Here is a 15,273-nt window from a genome sequence, read left to right on the forward strand (position 1 = left end):
CCCCAACCTGCCCGAGCAGGGGGGGGAAGGAGGGGAAGGAGGGGAAGAAGGGGGTGGCCGTTGAGGCGCGCGCGCGCTCGCGCCGGGCTCGAGCCGGCGGCATCCTCCCCTCCCCTCAGTCCCGCTCGGCAGTCGCGGCGGCAGCAGCAGCAGCCTGGGTAGCGGTGCTGCCTCCTCTTCTTCCTCCTCGTTCTCCCCCCCCCCCGGGGCACGGTGAGCACAGCCGCGTGGAGATGGGCTCGCCTCCCGCACCGCGCCGGGACGCGGAGCCTGCCGAGGGGTGCGACGGGACGCGGGGGGTGTTCTCCCTGCCCTGGATTGCGGGACCCCCTGCTCCCCAGCCCGCCCCGGGGAGCGGCCCTTGGCGGCCGAGGGAGCTTCCTCTTGCCCGCCCCCCAACATACAGACACACTGTGGCGAGCGGGGCGCAATCCCGGTGGCAGCGCTTCCCCCGGCTCCGCGCCCCGGGCTGGGACGGGCGGCGGCTGCCTCTCGCCCGGCGGAGGGGAGCGGGCGCTGCTCTCCTCACGGGTCGGGGCGGGCCCGCACCTCTGCTGCCGCCCCTCGTCCGCACGGCCGGCGGCGCGTCTCGGGTCGCCCGCGACCGCTCCTGCGTGGGGAGGAGCCGCAGCGGCTGCTCGGGGACGGCGGGAGGCCGGGAGGGTCGCCTGAAGGCAGGGGAGCGCGAGGGGCTGTTGAGGCGGCGGAGGGGAGGGCGGCTGCGGGCTCGGAGGGCAGCCCCCACGGAGGGAGCGCCCCGGCACCGCCGGGCTTCGGAGCCGCTGCTGCTGCCGCCTCTTGTCTGTGCTGGCGCTGGTCGGACTTGTCACCCGGGACTAGGCTGGGCTTTCTCATCGTATTTCACATCTGCCGTAGTGCCTGGGAAACTTCCTCAGCCCAATATAACTTTGAGCAAAAAGGGGGGAAAAAAAGAAAAAAAAAGAAAGGCCATTTCCTTTAATGTTACAGCTGCTGGAAAACACAGCCGACAAGTTCCTCTTAAAATATAATTGCAGCATCACTCCTTTAAAGGAAGCGAGACGTGGAACAGAGGACCGCAGGGAAAGCACTTAATCTCTACTCCTTTTGTGTAATGTGAGAAAAGACTTGGCTTTTCTATGCCGTAGAAATCTCCATTGGGAGATTTAATGCCTTTTAAAGTATTCTGAGAAAGATTTTAAGTGCAAATTGCTCTGCTGTAAGGCTCTAATCCGGTGAATTGGAAATGAGTTTGGGTATTCGAGGAGGCGGCTGTGCTTGATTTTTGTCGTTTTCTGTAGTAAACGCAAATGCAACCATACCGGTGCTGGACATGTTTTGTCTGAAATTTGGGTGTATTCACTCACTACCTGGTGGTTCTGACACCCGTTTCTGAAACTTGTGTATCCTTCCTACTCTCTTTGCTTTGACTGACCTTGTTCAGTGGAATCCTTTGTATTTTTGGTACTTCCAAATCTTGTGTAACATCTACCACCGCTGTAGAAATGCATAATGTAGTTAGAGTTTTGGATGGCTATCTTGCTTCCTGTTTGGTTTTCCTCACAAATATCTTTTTAGAACAAAGAGACTGAGATTAATCCTTTTTTTTCCTCCTTCTAATTCAACAGATGCAGTTTATGTTGCTTTTTAGTCGCCAGGGGAAACTGAGACTCCAGAAGTGGTATGTCCCATTATCTGACAAAGAAAAGAAGAAAATCACAAGGGAACTTGTTCAAACAGTATTAGCCCGCAAACCGAAAATGTGCAGCTTCCTGGAATGGAGAGACCTGAAGATTGTCTACAAAAGGTTGTTCTGTCTCACTAACCTCGTAATTGCCATACATCACAAACAGTGTAATAAGTAGCAAGAAAATAATGAAAGTTGATTTTTTTTTTCCTTTTTTTTTCTTTTTCTCTCCCCTTCCCCCCCCCCCCTTCTGCTGGTTATGGAGAAGACTGACTTTTCCCTTGAATCTAATTTGATAACCAAGTAGGAATCATTCATGTGTGGAAAATCACTCATGCGTTTAGAAATGTGCTGAAGAAAAGAAATGAGATTTCCTTCTACTTTCATAAGGAGTGGTGGTTCTTAGTTCGCTGTTTAGATTTACAGAGTACATAAATGCATACAAATATGAAGCATGTAAGATTTAATAGGTGATAAAGAAAAACTAAATTTTATAAACATTTACCTCAGGCAGTGACTTCATAAATCACGTGAAAATGTAACTTGCTTTTAAAGGCTCATAGAAATAAGGACGTCATTCTTTCAGAGTACCTAATTTGTTTTTTTGTTGGGGTTTTTTTATCATTTTTTTGCGATGAATACAAAAGGGCATTTCTCCTAATTGAAGAAATCATCACTAGCTTTCTTTTGGTGGAAGTACTGTATAATTTTCTCTGCAATAGTTTCATTTCTCAGTTGTTCCCTAACTTTTCTAAGAGTATTTGGCAAGCATTTTTTAGCTTTGTGCTGATCTTTAGAATGTATTACAACATAGAGGTATGAAAATAATTTTCTCCACAAATAACAGTAATCCTCATCCTGATTTGGTAGGCTGCATCTCTTCCAGCTAAAGCTGGTGCTACGAAACCCTAGTTGGTTATAAACTTCAGAAGGTTTATGCATTCTTATTTTCTCTTTGACATGGTAAATAATTTGTGCCCTATGATAAGTATTGTTGTATTCTCTCTGTAGGGAGGACAGAGAAAACTGGAGCTGAAATGAAGAGTTTGTAACTCTTTTCCAGTGTACCAAATGGGTAGAATGTCCTGGTTTCATATATAGATTGGTGCATGTAACATCATGCACATGAATGTCACCAGTCTATCTAATACATATAGTTCTTTAACACGAGGAGGAAAGAGGAGGAACAACGCATAAGACTGTGCTTAAAGAAAACATACAGAGTTTTCTTTCTTCTGCCTCTTGATTTACTCACAAAACTTCTTGTACGTACCTTTAGACAAGCTTGCTCAAATGCTTTGTGTGCTCCCATAAGTGATAATGCCTGCAAGTGCTCTTTCAGCTGGGCTTTTATCAGAAAAATTAGGCATGAGTAGGCCAGTCTGTTCCCTTCCTTGCCCAGGCTTGAACAGCAGTGGCTGTTCTGGTGGTGAGTTGATTCCACACAGCTGCTTTCCCCCCCGTCTGTTTATTGCTGGTAACAACTACTTGTCATGTCCTTCTGTGTCTAGGAAACTGGTGGAAATTTGGGTATTACTGAGTTGCTGAAACTTGTGGTGTTCATGCCTCTCAGTAGTGTGCTGTGGGTCCTGTGGTCAAGGAGAATGAAGAAATTTGCTGCGAGATGTATCTAGACCATTTTGGGCTGGACGTAGACTGCAGTCCATCTGCCTGAGTGCTGGTGTGCACAGCTGACTGCAGTAGCTTATTTCACTGTCTGCAAACCAATCTGGCACAGTTGGCCTATGAAATCTTGCTTAAGATTAGCTTGTATCAGGCTAATGAACACCTCAAATCTTGCTTTACTTTTGCTTTTTTGGCAAGTTTCATTAGGCTAAAACATCACCAGAAGGACTGGGTATAAGAGGTGATAGTTTAAATTCCTGTATCTGATAACATTATGTTGTGGTTTAACCCCAGCCGGCAACTAAACCCCGTACAGTCACTTGCTCACTCCCCCCTGGTGGGATGGGGGAGAGAATTAGAAGAGTAAAAGTGCAAAAACTTGTGGGATGAGATAAAGACAGCGTAATAGGTAAAGCAAAAGCTGCATACAAGCAAAGCAGAACAAGGAGTTCATTCCCTACTTCCCATTGGCAGGCAGGTGTTCAGCCATCTCCAGAAAAGCAGGGCTCCATCACGCGTAACGGTGACTTGGGAAGACAAATGCCATCACTCCTGAACGTCTCCCCCCTTCCTTCTTCTTCCCCCAGCTTTATATGCTGAGCATCACATCATATGGTATGGAATATCCCTTTGGTCAGTTGGGGTCAGCTGTCCCGGCTGTGTCCCCTCCCAGCTTCTTGTGCACCCCTACTACTCGCTGGTGGGGTGGGGTGAGAAGCAGCAAAGGCCTTGACTCTGTGTAAGCCCTGCTCAGCAGTAACGAAAACATCCCTGTGTTATCAACACTGTTTCCAGCACAAGTCCAAAACATAGCCCCATACTAGCTACTATGAAGAAAATTAACTCTATCCCAGTCAAAACCAGCACATTAAAAGCTTTTAGGTTTGTGGGACAGACTTTTTCCAATCATCACACCGTAATTAACGTTGATGAGTACCAACTGGTATGATTTCTTTGAAAAGGGAGAGAAGCTCAAAAGTAGATAATCCCAAGAAGACAACCATAATAGTCAAAGTCTAATACTTTCTGAAAAGTGGGTGGCTAAAAGAGAAACACACCTTCAGGAGCTTTGTGTTGTTTGTGAAATTGCTAAAGGTCCTCCCAGTTGCTCACAGACAAAAGGCTCTTGAGCATCTCTACTGAGATCGGTTCTTGTCTGATCTATTACTGGGAAGGATCTGAACTTCCTGGTGCAAATGTTTTTCAATATAAGCTATAAAAGTATGTGCATAGTGCTACTGTACATGTTGCATGTGCATATTGCTATTATGAGTCTTAAATTGATGTGCTAGTCTTGTTTTTAGAGTGTATTTACTGTCAACACGTAAGAGAGAATTGACCCAAATATTGCTCAAAGATACTTACTCAAAGAATGGTGGGCATTATTAGAAGTATACTCAAGAGTCTCATTGATGTACCTTTTTGCAAGAACAGAATGAACTCAAATGCAGAAGTGGCAAGCCAGTAGCTCTTGCTGCCTTCTGATACGTAACATTTATCAAGAAAGCTGGACTATTTTGATTAGCCTCCTTAGCATTTCATCCATATAAGATGCTTTCTGAATGTAACTTCAAGAAAATGGAACTAAATGATTTTAAATTATTTTAAATCCATCTGAATGTGTGTGACTAACTTTTATTTTCCTTTGTTTCATACATGTAGCATTGATAATGGTTGCCGCCTTAATTTTTTTCTTTAGTGCTACAAAACATGAAGGTGCCCTGCTTTTAACATGGTTCATGAATTGGGATGTATGTATTCTGTAGCTGGTTTGGAAGAGAGTTTTTCAGGCTAGTAGACACCAGAAGATTGAAAAAGTATGTGAGCTTCTAACTTCAAGAGACAAATAGAGATTTGAAGTGAATTGCTGGGGAAAAAAAAAAATTCAAATATGGGAAGCCAACAACAATTGCAGTGTATGAAAATAGAGAGGGAGTCATCTGCAGACAGCTGATTAGAAACTTAGCAAACACAATTAATGATTGCTCTTCATGTTTTGTCAATTTAAAAAGTAACTGTAGTGGTATTGGAGCATATAGGGTAGAAGTTCATGTAGCTTTCCCCTTGTGGCAGAGAAATGTGTTAAATGTTAAAATTTCTAGTTTTACTAAAAAACGGAACTTAGGATCTGATTTTTTTTTTTTCTTTGAAGATAGCTGTTCACTATTTTAGCTTCTGGCAGTATTGTATGGTATATTGCAGTCAAAATTAGAAATTGCAGAATAACTGATTTTTATGTAAATTTTACTTTATTAGCATTTGGTTAACTGAGATCATGGGACTTCGTTATTGTTGATTGGTATTTGATGAAGGATTGCTTTTATGTGTCAGTTTGGAGCTGTACTTGTAGTATGAAGTTACAAAACTGTCATAGCTTGTGCTGCTCTTAATGTTGTGGCAATCGTCTTTTACTTTAAATAAAATAACCATGATCATAGATTATGTTAAAGACTTATGAAAAAACAAGTTTTAAAACTTTGGTTTTACCCTCCCCCCACTGAAAGAAACAACAAAAGAGCCCATTCTGCAAGTAGTGTGCCTCTTAGCTCAAAGTATTGTGAACATAAGGTGTAGTCATGTAGTGGTGGTGTGTGCCCAGCAGTTGACATGATCCCTGTCTTTATGTAAATCTTAGCTGTCAGTTGTATCTCTTAAAAATGTTACTATGGCGTTGATTAGGTGGCTCTTTAAAACTGAATGCAATGATAATGAATTAGCTACTTGGGTTTGATTATTTTAACTTGATCAGGTCCTCTTCGTACAAGATTGTAGTTCATGCGGCAGTAGGAGGACCTCAACATCAAGAAGTAGCAGCTTTTTCTTAGAGGATTACCAGTACCAAGCTTTTGTTCATTTCTAAACTACTGGGGGGTATAGCCTTGCTGAAATGAGAAACGGCAAAAGAAATGCTTAATGTCAGTAGTGTTATTGTTGTTGATTTCTGTACCCTTGACTGAATAGTGACTGATCTGCCTGTCCTGGAGTCTCAGAACTTCTTGTTTTATTAAAGAAATGTGTACGTTTTTTTGAGGAGAAAAAAAAACTTCTGCCAAGCACAACTTTTTAGTGGTCCCAGTTTTCACTGGGTCAGCTGTCACCAAACCACAGATTCTTGGGCTCCCGTAAGTACCTGTCTGCTTCTTAAAGGAAGCTTGGTTGTCATTTGCAGTTCAGCTCTGCTCCTGACAAACTCTGTAAGCTTTAAATTTCTGCAATTAGGATCTACATGCAAAGTGACTTAGATGCTGACAGACTTACAGCTTGCTTGCAGCTTTACCTAGTGACAAACTTCCAGGGATGACTTCCAGCAGGTGTTCTCTCATCTAGTAGGAGAACACGACTGAACTGGTAGGATTTGCAAGTTATGCTCTGCCCACAGGGACCTGATCTCCCAGCAGAGAACAGAACCTGGCTGCGAGCAGAGTAGTAGCGGAGAACTCTGCTGAACCATTGCCTGCCAGTTGTGAGGCTTCCCGTTACTGAACTATTGCAACTGTTGAGGGGGAGGTTCATGAATTTGTTTCCTATCACAAAACCCCCCTAAGGTCATCTATCTGAAGGCAGGAATTTGTTTAAGTATTTATACCTCCTGTATTTCCTTTTTGTTCTTTTATTCCATATTGCATTTTTAGGTGATTTTTCCAAATTTTTTGGTGTCTCTGTTTTTGGTCCCCTTTCTGACAAGTAGAGGATGTCATAAAATATTTCCCTAAATATTTTATAACTAAAATATTTTTTTGTCATAAAATATTTCCCTAAATGAGCATAAGCAGCCGAGTTGGGTCTGAAGATTCTGCTAATAATACCTACCGAGAAAAAAAACCAAAACAACAATTGCAATAGGAATAAAAATGCCAGAATGTTTCTTACAGACTGCACTACATTTGCTTTTGTGTGATGTGGCGTACTTTACTATCAGGATTTGGCTTTTCATTTGGTGCGTATGAAAGACAGGTTTCTGACAGGTTCATTAGGAAGAAACAACACTTCTGCAGAGCAGAAATCTTTTTCAGCCCAAGTACAGTAATCTACTTGTCTTTGTATGAACACTCTCCACGTAAGCTTCTACACTTGGCAAAACCTCTAGTTTATCTGCTGTAGACCATATGTGGATACTTTTTTCTGAAGCCCTGCCCTGCAGAGAAAAAAAAAATTAGAATAAACTATTGCCTTTGAGAATTTGGGTCTGAAGAAAGGTATACCTTTGTAGTACGCTTATGCCCTTTGCAATGATGGCTGACTTGTTTATACTCTTCCACTATTTGCCATGTAGGCTTATTGAATCTGCATTTGTTTTGTTTTGTTGAATAGTGATCCATTAGTCGTGGTTGCTACTTAAAAAATACTTTGAAAAATATTTTCTGCATATAATTGTAGATACCCAGACCTCCATTTTTTGTTTCTTGGTATTCTTTCTCCAAAACTGCAGTTGGCAGAGCATGAATGTGTAGTCTACTCACTAGCTGCCAAATAAAGTCTTTCAAAAGTATGTTATGTTGTCTTTGAAATGAGAACAGTGAGAGCAGACCACTTCCTGGGAAAGTATTTTATGTTAGGTAGTCTCCTTCTCTCTTCCCCCCTCCCCCCCCCTTTTTTTGCGAGTATTTGCATAAAATAGTTCTGTGAGTCAAAAGAGACTCGTAAGTAATAGGAAAGCACAAAAGGACTGTCCCATGTGGATAAATTTCAAATATTTGAGTCAAATTTGATTTGATAAGGTCTGCTGGTATGTGATTCAACTTGTGTTTAAGGACTGTAAGGGAACAGTTTAACTACACTTCATCATAATCAGTGCTGCTCATCTGAATGTGAAGAAGCTTTGTCTAGATGGATTTGGCCTGAGTGCTGGTAATTAGTGTAAATGTCAACTAATGTGCCAATGCTCTTTTTTTCTCGATAACATGGGGTTTGACTTACAAATTCCTCAGTAGGTTTGAAAACACGTTTTTTCTTTATAGGATCGCTTTCCAATACTTTTTTCAATAGCTTTGTCTAAAAGATGCCTTATACAGATTGAATCTTGCAAGCTACTACAGTGCTGTAAATGTCCTGTAAAAATTGGTGAGGCACAAACACAACAGTGTAAAATCAAAAGAACTGTGCTCAGATAGGACTTCTGATGAGCTGACAAGTCACCATGGTGAAGAAATGAAAGAGCAAGGGAATTAAAGTGTTAAGTGCTTCAATGGAGGTGTCTTCCTCTCTTCCCCCCCATCAGGTTTTGTGGCAGGATGGAAAGAAGTTGTAGGCAGTAATTTTTTTATAATAGTTTAAAACTTCTGAATAAAAGTTATTCTGATTAGTTGTTCATGATGAAGCCATAGCAATTTGACTCAGCTAGAGCAGAGTGGGGGGACTTTTGGGTCATAAATGACGCTAGGTGAGTGGCTGGGAGACAAATTTGAACACACTACAAAATATAACATTTTTTTGCAGGACTTCTAGCCAAAACCCCTGACAGTTTCTCTGGGGGCGTACAAAGTCCCAGCTGATAAAATATGTGTAATGTTTAAAAGGTGTATGTGTTTCTGTGTGGGGGAAAAAAATACGCATTTTAAACTTGGCATTCACATGTAATGACTTCTTTTTCAATAGGGCTGGCTACTCAAAGTGCTTAATGTGGCCAGTTGTTCTCTCAAAATAGGCAAACAAAAGCCGTTTCTGGTGCATGTAAATTACCAGTTACAACAGGTGTCACTTGAAATCTCATTTGTGCCATGTGTCTCTGTACAGCATATGGTTTTGGCACTTGAGAAAAGACTAAGAGAGTTTTTCAGCTTTCATTCCTGTTTTGGTTTTGCATCAGCTTTTTTAAACATGACGAACAAGTGTCCGATAAAGCACAGTAGAATTGGATGGTCTTTTTGTTAAAGTGGAACTCAAGATCATATCTGAAGTAAAGAATTCCCTGTCTTCCAAGGTGGAAGTGGATTGCTAGAAACTAGCTAGTGGCCTCTCCTTAGTCTGATACCAGGACAGTTAGTAGTGTTTGAGTTGTTGACTCTTAATAGCAATTGGGGTATATGACATTAGTGTTAGTTTTGGAGTTTTTTGGGCATTTGTTAAATTCTCTATCAAGACCAAATCCTAATTGTGAATTCAATTTATCTTTCCCAAGGCATTTTCTATGATTTTAATTATCACACAAGCGTGTAGCTTGTGAGATAAAAATTTAAGATTGAATCTGTTCATTAGTATACCAGTGTTTGGATGCTACAGATAGTAGAGAAAATATCTTGCCTCAGAACTCTGCCAGGAGGCCAAAAAATCAAATACATTTCCTTTTCCAGACACCTCTTAGGCTAATTTAATTCTGTCAGCTAAAGGATGGTAAAGACTGAAGTCTTGCTTGACTGAAGGAGGCAGATCCCTTTTGTACATGCATGTGTCTGCTGGTCTTTCAGCCATTCTTTGGTACAACATGCATGGCTGTTGATTTAGAGTAACAGGATGCTAAACTTGAGTATGAAGGACTACTGAGAACATAATACATCTCCAGTGCATTCATTTTGCTCATGTTCTTATGCTAACGTGAGGATTATTTTGTTATTACAGATACGCAAGCCTCTATTTCTGCTGTGCTATTGAAGATCAGGACAATGAACTAATAACTCTGGAAATAATTCATCGCTATGTAGAACTTCTTGACAAGTATTTTGGCAGTGTGAGTTAGTAATTTCTTTTTAATTTTTATAGATTCACAGTCTCTTTATATTATGGCATTTTGTTTTATGCCCACAGCACTTTTAAAAAACATAATCAACTAGCTGTTGAAAAGGTGCATCTAACACGTTTTATGTTGCTTGCTTGGCCAAACTAAACTGATGGTTTAACTATATAACTGTTAAAATACAAAATTAAATTATTAATTTGGGAGAAGAACTGTTATTAATCTGGTGTTAATTGCCTGTATTTATTTCATTTTGTAGTAGTCTTACTTGAGGTCAGATAAAATCTTATCCTTAACTTTCTGTCTAGACGCCCAGCTTTCCTTCTCCCTGGCAGTGCTCTAGTGTGTGAGCACTTCTTGAATCTGCTTCCAAAGGAGGCAGTTGGTTGTAAACTAGCAGGAGTGGTAAGGAAAGACGAGACAGAGATCTGCTTATCCTAGCAAACACAAACAACTGTAGTAATGTACATTAGCACTCTTAGAAAAACTGCTGCTCATCCTTCTGCCTTCCTAGTCCTTCTGACTAGGAAATGCACAGGATGAATACGAAATTTGAGATTATTGTGTTTTCACATTTTTCTGTAAGATTGCATGATCTGCCTTTGGATACTGCAGACAAGAAGAGAATATTCTCTTGCCTCATGAAGAGCAATGTCATACTGATGGTTGTGAATTGAACCCTTTGTAACAATGAAAATGTTTTCCAGAGAGGTTGCTATAATTGTATTTAACTCAAGCAAAAAAAGATTTTTTCTTTTTTTTTCCTCAAAGGACTAATTTTTTTGTTGCCCCATTTCTTAAAAGGTTATAGCCTGAGGTTAACATCTTGATTTGGTGAAGTTTGGTGAAGCTGTGAACAAGTTAAGTTTTGTGAGAGGATATACCTCAATAGATAGTATCCTCCCACTTTGCAATAATGCTTGATGTTCTTTTTAGGTATGTGAACTTGATATCATCTTCAATTTTGAAAAAGCCTACTTCATTCTGGATGAGTTCCTTTTAGGAGGGGAAGTTCAGGAGACTTCCAAGAAAAATGTTCTCAAAGCCATTGAACAGGCAGATCTTTTACAGGAGGTAAGCAAATTCAACTTCTCTGGCCAAAGCATCAGCATGGTAGGCTGTGACTCGAAAAAGCTTTTGTTTCTCTAAGCTTGTGGAAGGTGCTTTTTAGCATGCTTAGCGTGTAGTTTCTAGTTAGTTGTCCTAATTGTGCAGTATGATGACGTGATCTGCTCTTTTCATTTTGTTTGGCATGTGTATGTTGTAACCTACTGTGATTTTGCGTTTTGCTAGAAATGCAAATGTCTGTTTTGTGTGTATACCTAGATAATTATAGTTCATGCTGCTTTAACTTAGTTTTGTTCATGTGTCTTTGATTTCTTCATTTTATTAATCAACCATTAGTTTTTTGTCATACCTGATGCATGTTCACTTCTTTACTGTTTCATTGCTGAAATCCAGAAGCTAGACTCTCCTCTTTGAGACTCGTTCAGGTATCGTTCTTATTCTAAAGACCTGCCTTTCTGCTATAGGTTGCTTATTCTGGAACATTTCTGTCTTTTAAGTTGACAAAGCAGTAGTAGTAGTGCCATAGAAACATACAGAATGAAGTATAAGAACATTTGTTTTTTCACTTTGAATGCTTTTGTTGTTCATCACTAACTTTGAAGACAGACGGACAGATTGCATCTCTACCATTTTTCTTTGGAAAACATTTGATGGGAAGGGGTTCAATGGCATAGAAAACTTAGTATCATTTCCCCATGTTTCTCCATCCTATGCTGGGTTTTTTGCTTTTTTTGGTGTTTGTTGGGGTTTTTTTGTTTGTTTTTTTGTTGTTGTTTTGTTTGTTTTTTACTGAATTGCTGTAGTCTTGAGCTCAGTGCTAAGGTCCTTGAAATGTCTAAATGGAAGTCTCAAAATTCTGGTGTGCTGGGGGAATCATCAGTCTTTTGTGCCAGTCAGTGGAACATGCAGTTTAACAGGGATGATGAACCTTAATTTTTTTTAAATGTATTGATGTTCACTGGTAAGATTCTGTATAAATGTAAGCTCCTCTATTTTTTCCCCTCATGTGAACCTTCAATTTGTTATTTCATCCTGTGAGTTAATTGCTTAATTCTTATATAAGCATTCTGTGTTCCACTTGGTACTCTTTTTTTGTCAAATGTGGTATTAATAGGATGGGGAAGCACATAATGTTCTTCACCCTTGTAGTTGTGTTTGTAATCCTTTCAGAGTACAGGCAAATCCACAGCACATTGAAGTCCTTGTCTGTCAACAGCTGGTTAGTGTCATGAACAAGGTCAGCTATTACACACAGATTTGCTACCCTGTTTTTCTAGGAAGGAAATACATGTACTTACTGCTTGTGTGCTAATGCAGTTTTTGTTGAGCCCTTCTTTACTCTTAGAAGGAATTATCTTAACCAGAAGTCCTGCTGCAGTTTACAAAGGGGGAGGGGGGGGAAATAATCCGTTTATTCTTTTAAAGTCTTTTGTTATTCTTTATGTGAAAACAGATATAACAGATTATTATCTATTCTAGTCTGTCTCCTGCAAATGGACAGTTAATTATACATAAAATAGAATTACTGTATTTTTTCTCATTCTCACTGGTTTTGAATTTTATTTTCACCATTTTCTTAGGGCTCTTCTAAAGCAAAAATGCATTCTACCTCTAGGAATGAATTACTGATTTTCTGTCCAAACAATTAGCATTCTCTTTTTACACTTAATATAATTTAAAGTTAAAAAATTTACGCAAAAGGAAGTATCACTTTTTCAATGGGAGACTTTTCCTTTCCCCTCATAGCTTTACTCTGATTACCCTTCCTTTCCCCATCTCTAAGAGATTTTCTGTTCTGTCAAGGTTTATTAAATCTTTTCTGATTAAATTGGAATGTAACAGTTTATTGCAGCACCACTGTAGTTTTATGTTTGTTTTTTATGTTTTTCATTCTTAGTTATATCATATTGACTGTTGATCAAGTATAAAACTACTTCACATATCTGATTTTTAGTTTATAAAACCGGTAAAAGTCTGAGTTCATATTTAAATTGAGCTTCCAGTAAAGTTGGACTCTTTACTCTGTAGAGTTTTGGTTTTGTATCAACTGTGCATGCTGAATTTTATGAAGAGGGTTGTTAAAATAATAGTTTGTCACAACTGGAGACTTTTTGATACTCTCAGTTAATTTCTGCTTTCCAGAATACTTCAAAGCTACCGGAATGAAATGTGGTTTGATTCTAAATGCAAACCATTTCTAGCAGGGTTGTCGTGTGTTTGTTTTTGACCACGTCAGATTCTAATTATGTGCAACAAAAGGACTTTTATTTGACCCTGAATACTCATTGCCTAATTTAAAAATTATTAATCCGTGTTGAATACACAACATTATTAATTAGTAACACTACATACATTAATGTATGAAGAACCTTAAAGATTAAAAGCTGTACAGAATACTTACACAAAGGAAAATCATTACAAATACATTAAGTGGCTATTTGCATGATGTTAAAAGAAAATATGCAGAGGCATAAATTGCTGAATAGTGAATTAGTTTTTAATAGCCTTGCCTTCTTCTATTTTCTGTGGCAGTTTTTCAGAATGTATTTCCATTTCTGAGCACCTACTTCAGTTTGTCATTAAGTTCTTGGTGCTGTGCTATGACTGAAACATACTAACTTTTAAAGCCTTTTTCACCTTCACTTTTCCTGTTAGCTCTTCAGTAATGTGCTCAGTTCAAACATTCATTCCCTACCCCCCCAGCCAGTTGTCAATACTGGCTGTGTTATCCATATGAATGTTAGTAAAAACTAATTATTCCAGTGCTTCCATGCTTCCTTGTAAATGTATTGCTAGAAATACTTCTGTTCAAAAGAATGCTGTCACGTGTCTTGTTTGATAATTTTATATCTTGTTTGCTATAGAAATTTTAAATACTTAACTAGTGATTACAAAGGCATGCGTTTCTGAAAAGGTGTTTTTTCGATTGTGTGAACAACTTGGTTATACTGAGAGAAGAAAATTGGCAGATGCAGTATGTTGTTGCATGAGTTATATATATGTGATGTGTGGAACAGCTAAAAGATAATCCTGTGCATGATTTCATGATACTTACATTTTTTAATGCATGAAACTAGCAACAAAATACGTTCTATGCAAAAGAGAGGATCTGATTTTTTTCACTTAAAAGTCTAATTGCTGTGGTTTTATTTGATGATCCAAGTAATTCAGTACGGTGCTTGGAAGTTCATGGTCATTTACTGTGCTAAAACACTAAAATCAAGGAGTTAATAATTCTAATATCTAAAACAGGCAGTTATGTATATATTTAAAAGCAAATCTATACAGACTTGCTCATCTTCATTTGAAGTAGAAGAAAGTTCCTAAACATTGGCTTCGAGTGAAAATTTTTTTTTATTCATCCTATGTAATTTTTCTAAAAGTATTTTGGAAATTATCCCCATTTTGTCTACCACCATTCTTTTGTAGGGTGTGTATGTATTCTTTTAGTAGTTGATTGCAGAACATCTAAAATACTTAAAAATATATATTTTTTTAAGAGGTATCTCAATAAAAAGGCCAGTGGATCTATTGACAAATCACACTTGTTTGTTTCCATCACTGTTTTCGTAACGATCAAAAACCTAAAAGCTATGTGAATATTTTTTCTTACGTTCTTGCCGTTTGGCCTCAGGTAGCGTTTACCAGTTCTTCCACATGAAGAATAATAGATACACTACCAATTAATCTTATTTCCATTGCTATTTCAAGCCCTCACCTCATCTTATATCCAGAAGGGTACTTAAATTGTTAATGTCAGCTGACTTGCGCTAGATGCTTAAGGTTGCTATGTTGATTTAAGCTTTTAGTTTTAGAATGAGCATCTTTGGAAATGAAAATTTGGTGAATTTCCTGCATATGAAAATTTTCTTCTTGAGAGATGAAATGTGCTAATTGAAAACTGTAGGTTTGAAGGTATGCATAATAGTGGAGAGATGGTATTAGGTTGTCCTTGAGACATGACAAAATAAAGGAATGTTAGCATTAGCAATGACAAAAGAAAATCCCTGATATTTAAGCCTGGAGTGGGTGGGAACATAAGGGGGTTTGTCTGGTTTAGGAAACAGCCTCTGAAAGCACCTGTTTGTTACTAGTCTCTTGAGAAACTTACCATAATTAATGCAATTAATTCAGTCTTCACTTAATGTTAGCTCTTAAATATAGACTATTGAAATAGACTGCCTTCCTAAGTTGGCAGTGACATTATTTGGCTCGGCTATACCTGTACTCCTCTCAATGTGAA

At 39.2% G+C, this 15,273-nt stretch overlaps 1 protein-coding gene across 5 annotated transcripts in view; it reads left to right on the plus strand.

The window, feature by feature from the left end:
• Positions 1-22: 22 nt before the first annotated feature.
• Positions 23-15,273, plus strand: part of AP1S2 (adaptor related protein complex 1 subunit sigma 2) — a 33,349-nt gene continuing 18,098 nt past the window's right edge. For 2 of the 5 annotated variants that reach the window (XM_075175762.1, XM_075175744.1), the window contains exons 1-4: positions 44-213; positions 1,608-1,786; positions 9,848-9,956; positions 10,899-11,036. In XM_075175762.1, the coding sequence (XP_075031863.1) occupies positions 1,608-1,786; positions 9,848-9,956; positions 10,899-11,036 (426 nt within the window). In that variant the 5' untranslated portion in view covers positions 44-213. Of the gene's footprint in view, positions 214-253; positions 1,096-1,607; positions 1,787-9,847; positions 9,957-10,898; positions 11,037-15,273 lie in introns of those variants that run through there. The other 3 variants (XM_075175773.1, XM_075175780.1, XM_075175754.1) reach the window with 3 other exon arrangements.

This window comes from Calonectris borealis, chromosome 1 (genome assembly GCF_964195595.1).
Source record: "Calonectris borealis chromosome 1, bCalBor7.hap1.2, whole genome shotgun sequence".
Taxonomy (NCBI): Eukaryota; Metazoa; Chordata; class Aves; order Procellariiformes; family Procellariidae; genus Calonectris; species Calonectris borealis.